The 7,475-nt window shown below is 36.3% G+C and overlaps 1 protein-coding gene across 7 annotated transcripts in view; it reads right to left on the bottom strand.

Annotated features, from left to right (window-relative positions):
* Positions 1–1,699: 1,699 nt before the first annotated feature.
* The window catches only part of LOC109029870 (latrophilin Cirl), a 648,752-nt gene continuing 642,976 nt past the window's right edge, over positions 1,700–7,475 (bottom strand). For 5 of the 7 annotated variants that reach the window (XM_072305247.1, XM_072305250.1, XM_072305249.1 and 2 more), the window contains 2 exons: positions 5,570–6,133; positions 1,700–5,239 (listed from right to left, as the gene is read on the bottom strand). In XM_072305247.1, the coding sequence (XP_072161348.1) occupies positions 5,645–6,133 (489 nt within the window). In that variant the 3' untranslated portion in view covers positions 1,700–5,239; positions 5,570–5,644. Of the gene's footprint in view, positions 5,240–5,569; positions 6,134–7,475 lie in introns of those variants that run through there. The other 2 variants (XM_072305252.1, XM_072305251.1) reach the window with 2 other exon arrangements.

Genomic DNA, 7,475 nt, shown 5'->3' with positions numbered 1-7,475 from the left:
CCGAAAATTCGGACTCCTCGACTCATCTTACGGAGGACTAGCTTTATTTCAGCCGGATCGGAGAAGTTTCGATTTTGACCCGAAAATTTTAGTCCATGTAACCCCTGTCGATTTTTCTCGATTTCCGATGGAATAAAAAAGTTCGAGATAAGTATCAATTCCTATGTATTTTGAGGCGCTGAATCGACTCCGCGTGGTCCCGCGGCTCTATGGAGCTTCCCGGGCCGAGAAACGGTGAAAAACGAGTGTTCACTGCCGTTTCAAGCATGCTCGAATATCCGCGGTTATCCGCGATTGTCAAGACGGATCGATTCGTGGCGCAGCAATGAATGATATTTTTTCATCTTAAACTTCTGGCCCCAGTTCCAGAATTTGGGTTTTTCTTTCTTTGTCTTAATATTTGGCTTATTTAAAGTAAGTACCTGTAACCCAGAAATTTTTTTTTAATCCTGCATATAGTTTCACGCCGAATAGATAATCACATGAAAAGTTATATGATATATAGTTGACAAAAGAAAAATTGGTCAACCTCTTGTGATATAGATTCAAATCTCACGGAGGAATTTGAAGGTAAGAATCGTTTTGTTCAAATACATTTTTTTTGTTTCACTCTTTTTCCTCTGACTGGTGGGAACTTCCTTGAACAAATGAAGGGCTTGGAAAACAAGGTATATATGTGCAGTTTTTGAAAAAATTGCGATATTAATGATTTCGAGAAAAATTTATCGTAATGCAAATTCTGTGAAAAATTCGCTCCCAAATTCCAATTTTCAAGCATCAAAAAGGTCAGTTTGAACTTTCTTTCCACCATAAGGCTCCATGTAATTTTAAACCTTGAAACACATATCGACAGTGCAAGTCGGCAATCACATAACTCGTTTGCGGTGTCTGAAAATCTCCGCAACTATGTTATTATTTTAAAAGAGAACAAATGGACGTGATTCCTTGAAGTTTTTGCAGAATTTTCCTCGCACATAGAAGAAAAATCACGGCAGTTTTAAAGAATTACCGTTGAGTAGTTTTCCGTTTAACAAATAAAGTATGGCAGGAAGTCTGCGACGTCGCAAACCGAGTTATGTAATTGCCGACTTTCACCGTCGATATGTCTCAAAACAGCAAAAACTGCACTTATGCGCCTTGTCGTCCAAGCCTCTCAAATGGTATTCAAAAGAAATACCCAGATTATAGAGATTATTATGGGATTATTTTTAACCGACATCCATTGTGTAATCATCACGCTCATGAGTGCGCATTCAGGGTTTTCCCCTTAAGCTTTGAGCATCTGCAATCATGCCCCTATCAGTGCTTGCTGACTAGATAACAAGATGGGTGAAATGTGACAAGCAATCACATACTACACCAACTTGGAAAAATTGAGCTGTAAAGGAGGTACAAAAAAATGCACAGAGAGGAAAAAAGTTATTAAAGGCTTTTTCTTGAGACACTGAAAATGCCTTGTTCTAAGTACGAGTCTTTTACGACAGAAAGCATTTTCTTTTGGTAACTTCTTCACCGAATGTGCAGTGTTTTGTGACTCTTAAAAATTTTCATTTTTCTGAGCTGGTTCGTTTTCATTCTTACAGATTCAAATCCTGCAAAGAGTTTTCTAGTTACCAATTCCTGGAATGGAAAATTCCCTCTTTTATTCCTAGTAGGTTTATTAATGTTTTCAAAATAGATGAATTTTAAAAGGCGCATGTGTTTTTCTAGTACCAAATTTATTCTTGCTATTATTCATAAGCTAAGTTTTGTACAAAGATATACAAACAGTCTTAAATGTAGTAACAAACATTACTATTTCTAAATAAATCTTAAACCAATGTATATGGCATCATCACAGGCTTTTTTATTCTTATTCTTATGGCTATTTACATAACATTTTGTTCGAAACGATTGGCAAAAGAGTATAAATTAGTATCCTCACATTAATCGTACACATATTACAATTTTCACAAATCTACAAAGTTCAACAAAAATATTTACAAATGCAGATATTTACCTATTTATAGTTATTTTTTTTTTCTTATAAAAGAGAAAATCGTTTTCAATAACGGAATTTTGAGTCACATGACATAAAGCAGCAGCTAGAAAATCAGGACCTAACCATCAGATGATAAAAAAATTGAGCCAAATTGTTTGAAAATAACTTCAGAATAAATCGGTTGAGATACAGATTCATTGTCAGTTTATCTCACAAAATATCTGATCTTGTACTTGTAATTGAACATATAATTGATGGAACAAGAAAAAAATAGATGCGAATCTTAAAATTTTAACAGTCTAAATTTTGAAAAAAAAGGGGGGGAGAGAGAGCAAAATTGATTAGTTTCGGAAAATTGTAAAAATATCATTCAAATTATGAGAAGAAACGCTGCTTACGGACGACCTCATCACTTCTTCAAAACGAATGTGCTACAAAATTCATTTATTGTCCGAAATTTGTCAAAACGCACTATACATTTTAAATCGATACTTATTTTGATTCTGATGCTTGTCAGAGACAATTAAAATGAACTAGATCTCCGCCTACAAAAGAGACAGATGGCAAGAACAATTAAAATTACATCACAACAGACCTAAGAGTCTAAAAAGGGGGGGAGGGTATAACAGTTTTGAGGAGAGAGGAGAATTTCAGAGAAAAAGTAAAACTCAACTATGAAAATTAAAATAATCGCGGCACATTTGATTGTGAGGTAGATTTGCACTTCATCATGTTAAATAAAATAAGTAATTTTTGATCACATCAGAAGATTTGGTACAAAACAAGTCTAGATACAGAGTGGTATATATTTAGTGAATGTTGCTTAACACGCAATTGTCAAAAGTAGGGTTCAAGTGCTGGCTTTGTAGAGCAGCTAACGAGTAACGAATGTATTTAGTTCTGACAATTAAAAGTACATCTAAAATACCAACGCTCTTTATTGCACTCTATTTATATAGCCATCAGGAAATTGTTAACAGTCGGGATTCAAAAGCGCAGCAACGCTTTAACTTTTACACTACGTTTTCCACTTTTTTTCAGCAGTTAACACCTTCTCTACCAATTTGTAATACTGAAATTGTGCATGCCAGGTCGTAAAAACATGCAAGGAATCAACAAAATGCAAACGACTCAACATACATTTTCCACCGATCACCATGATACTATATGTTAATTAGTGCCATTAAGGACTTGCAGCCAGTGCCTCAATTGTACAGCAACACCGTGAAAATGCATCATACGAGGTGGTCATTGTGACTGTTAAAGCTCAGAGTGACCGATAGAAAACAATCACTATGACCACTATAATTAATGCATGTAATTGAAAAGACTTGTAAACATTTTAACAAGTCCTGTTACTTTCTCGTGTACTTTAGCCGGTGCTCCAGGTTTTTCTTGTAACCAAAATTGTATATATTTTGGGATGACTATCATTATTACCATTTGAAACAGAATGCACATAATGAAAGGGAATGGCAAATTTCTTACGAGAAGGGTTAGATACATAAAATACCAGATTTCTAATGTACCAAGTCTTCTGAAATAGACCTTTATTGAAAACCTACGACAGTAAATTAATTTCTAGTTTTCATTTTTCCAAAACTAATGGATGCAGTTCACAATGATACCAATGGTCCTATGATACTACTGCGCTTTAAACTCCGATCAAATCAGTGGCACATGATTATTTAACAATATAACACACATTCAAATTAAAAGAAAAAAATCGACTAGACTGAGGAGAGAAAATCGTAGAAATTTACCTCAATAGCAATATGATACAATGGTAACAGTCACACGACTTCCCTACCAAAAGAAAAACATGATAAAAATAATTTAGGCGCTTTTTGAACTTTCTCGCAGGGCCAAATTTTCTACTCTGGAGAAAATTTAATGTAAAAGTCATTAAGTTTGTTTGTTTCAGTCATTTTTCAAAAGATTTTCCATCATAGGAAAGCATTTTTCCAGTGAAGCTTTTCCGCAAGAATGAAATCACCAATATTACCAACTTAAAGTTTTACTTGACAAAGAGGGAGAAAAAGGATTTTTTTGATGTTCTCTAAACGACAAAATCGGCATATTCCCTGCAACTCGGATTGACAATGGGAGAAGAAAATTAACATCTTATTCGTAATTTTCATTCTATTATAAAATTCTGGCTTTCAGTTGCTCAATTTGGTGGTAAGCAATAATCTCTTACTTATCAGGATCATTCAAGTTCTGAGAATTCACAGAGTCATAAATATTATACCATTGTTGCTCTTCACAAACTAAATTCAATTTAATAGGATGATTTTGTCAATTGATGAAAGGCAAGAAAAATATTGCTTAGAGAATAAAATTAATACATAAATGCAAAATTCTCATTAAGGAGTCAGTTTTTGGCAAGATTTCCCATGATAAATATTCTTAAAACACAAAATGAGATATTTCCTAATTGCTGTGCAAAAAAAAAGCCGTATGAGCAGCCAGATGTTACCACATTTCCTTCCAAAAAAGATTAATTTTTGAAGAAAGTTATGAATATTTTTTCTTGAAATTGTTAGACTTATTGGATCAAATTATGAACAAAATCCTCTGAAAAATCGGAATAAAATATTCAAAAATTATCCCAAAAATGCATGATTCATCAAAATAAATTTGTAGACGCCCGAAAGCTCATACTATGCTTCTCCTCAGCACAGTAGATAACGAGTTGCAGAGAATGAATATTTTTGACTGTCAATACAATGTTATCATTATAATCTTTACAGTGGTATTTGAACTTACACCAAGAAGCATAATTCCTCTTTTGAGTTAAAACTTAAAAATTTGATGAGCATCATAGTTGATGGGATTTCAAAGGGACCTAGACTACTCGAGTCAATAATCATAAAATCTAAAACAGCAAAATGAAACGACCCTCATCAACAGACCAAGCACACTGTAGATTTCACAATGCTCGAAACGAGAAAGTTCTTACGCGACTGGTCTAAGAAAACCAACAGGGCTCGAGTCATCGACTCACCCCGGGATAACATGGAGAAAAAAAGAAGGTGTTTGCATTTCGGGCATCTTTGATTTTTTTGCTTACGTAGGTCGATACAGACGATTTTCATCATCAATTTTCTTGGAAACGGTGTAATTTAGGGAAAAAAGTCATTCTGTATAAAGTGTTTGAAATTACATCATATAAATTGAATTACGCAAAACAATTGGACGTTATAGTCCGTTTCTTCGCATTCCGAATTTTGCTGGAATATCAACGCCATGCTGTACCTAGAGTCCCTTTATACTGAGAGTCAAGACAACACCCCCCATGGAGTCACAAACGGGAATAAAGATTACAGAAATTGAACGTTTTTCGTAATCTTTGATCGGCACATTCTCAAATTCCTCTCTCCGTTCCTTCTCTCATTCTGCTCTCATTCCGTTTGTTCCTTGCCGAACCCATAATTCCCTGGTCCATTCCAGATTATAATCTTTGCAATCGGCAAAAATGTAATCTTTATTCCCGTTTGTGACAGTGTGAAGGCCTAAAATACGGGAACCAATTAGAAATGGATTCACATTGTCTTGACTCTCAGTATAAAGGGACTCTAGCTGTACCGACCTCCGCCACGGGGTAAACAATCCTCAAGATGCAAACACCTCCTTCTTCTCTACGCCGAGATAAGGCAGCAGCTAACATTCGCTATACGGAGGGTACACGATGCGTGGCATGTACGTCGGCTGGAGATGACAGACGACGCGTTGGCCGTCCAGCACGGCCACCGTCTTGGCGCTCTGCTCCTTGAGCCGCTGCTGGAAGGCAGCGTCCAACGCCGAGTGGAAGTTGCGGTCCGCGGCCGGCGACGGCGAGTACGGGATGAGCGGTCGGTGGTCGCCGTAGGAGCGACTCGACTGCCGCGACATGTCCGACTGCCTGCGGCCATCCTCATCGGAGACGTCCGAGACTTGACCTCTGTCCCTATCCCGTTCGCGCTCCCTCTCGATCTCCTCGTAGACGGGGTCCTCGATCGGAAGAGGAGCGTTGACGGTGATCTCCGTGTAGGTGTGGTTCCAGGGCGAGTGGGCTCGGCGACCGGTGTGGCTGCCCGGGCGCTGGATCGGGATCTCGGTCGGGTCCAACTCACAGCTCACTGCGTGGTGCGGGTAGGCCTTGATGTTCTGCTGGAACAAACGAAGGGAATCGAAATTAAACACCTGTCAAATTACAGACGAATATCACTATAGAAGCTATAAACATAATTAAAATTTTTAAGAATATTACCTTTTTTTTTGGATGTAGAACTGGTTATAAATTAAAATTCTAGTTGTTACCATTATTACTATAAGTGTAAATACGGGAGATTTCTCGTCTAATAAGAAAAATATATTTATGTCTCTTCTTCTTACTGACATTATTTTTCATTCAATTATGATAGTTTTAGTTTTTCTAAAAATCATTGTACGATTAACGATCATTTAACGATTGGGTTTCTGTGTAGCAGAGCTTTCAAAAATGGATCGCATTCAGCAAAAGGGGACCAGAGCTACTACAACGTTGTAAAAATGCTGCTTCTTCATAATGGAGCATTTGCATACACATTTTTTTTGTTTTATCTGAAAGCGCTTAAAAAGCTGATTTCACAGTATTTTTCATAATTTTTTTCTGATTTGGAAAATAGTTTTAAAATAGATTTAAAAGTGAGAAAATGCTCTGCCCAGTGACGTCATCTGGTGGCATTTCCCATTTAAACGTGTGTATTTCAGCACATTACATCATTTCGTCATATCTTCTCCAAAAATTGCTCAATTCATAAACCAAGGGTATCCTCGCGTTCAGTTCACTCATTAGTTTCCACTTAAACAAGAAATTCATCAAATTTAAGACGCCTGCAAATTCTCTATTAACTAAAAAAATTCCCAGAGTAACAGATAGTTTTGGCTTTCCACCAATAAATTGTTGATTCGAAAGGAAAATAATCGTGTAAATTTTAATACTGTGTACACATATTGAGTATTTTCAAGAGAAAACAGGAAGTTGCACGATTCTGAAAACACCGTAACCACGCTGGTTCCTTTTTGCTAAATGCGATCTAGATAGGAGTTCAATAGTGATAAATGGCAGTGGGACCATGTTAAGTAGAAAGTAAGCAAGTCACACCAGCTATCGCCAAATTCGAAATATATTCGAAAATATCGACAAGGCAACTTTATAGCTTGAAATTTCCAAGAAATTACGTTGACTAGTTTTCAAAAGAAACAGCCTAGTATGGCAGAAAGTCTACGATGTCGCAAACGGAGATACAAGGTTTCACATTTTAGCCATCGATATGAATGTAGGAAAAAATCTGAATATGGGTAGTAATTTTTGACGTCAAAAGCTCAAAAGATAACCCTACAAGATGTTAAGAGACTTTTCATCAATAAGAGGTGCATTTTTACAGATTTTTTCAAAATAAGATGTGATTTTTCATTGACTGAAGTAATACAGTAAACAATGGTAATTCTGAGGTTACACTGTAAAAAT

The sequence above is a fragment of the Bemisia tabaci genome, chromosome 10 (assembly GCF_918797505.1).
Source record: "Bemisia tabaci chromosome 10, PGI_BMITA_v3".
Taxonomy (NCBI): Eukaryota; Metazoa; Arthropoda; class Insecta; order Hemiptera; family Aleyrodidae; genus Bemisia; species Bemisia tabaci.
This window is presented reverse-complemented; position numbering and strand designations above follow the sequence as displayed.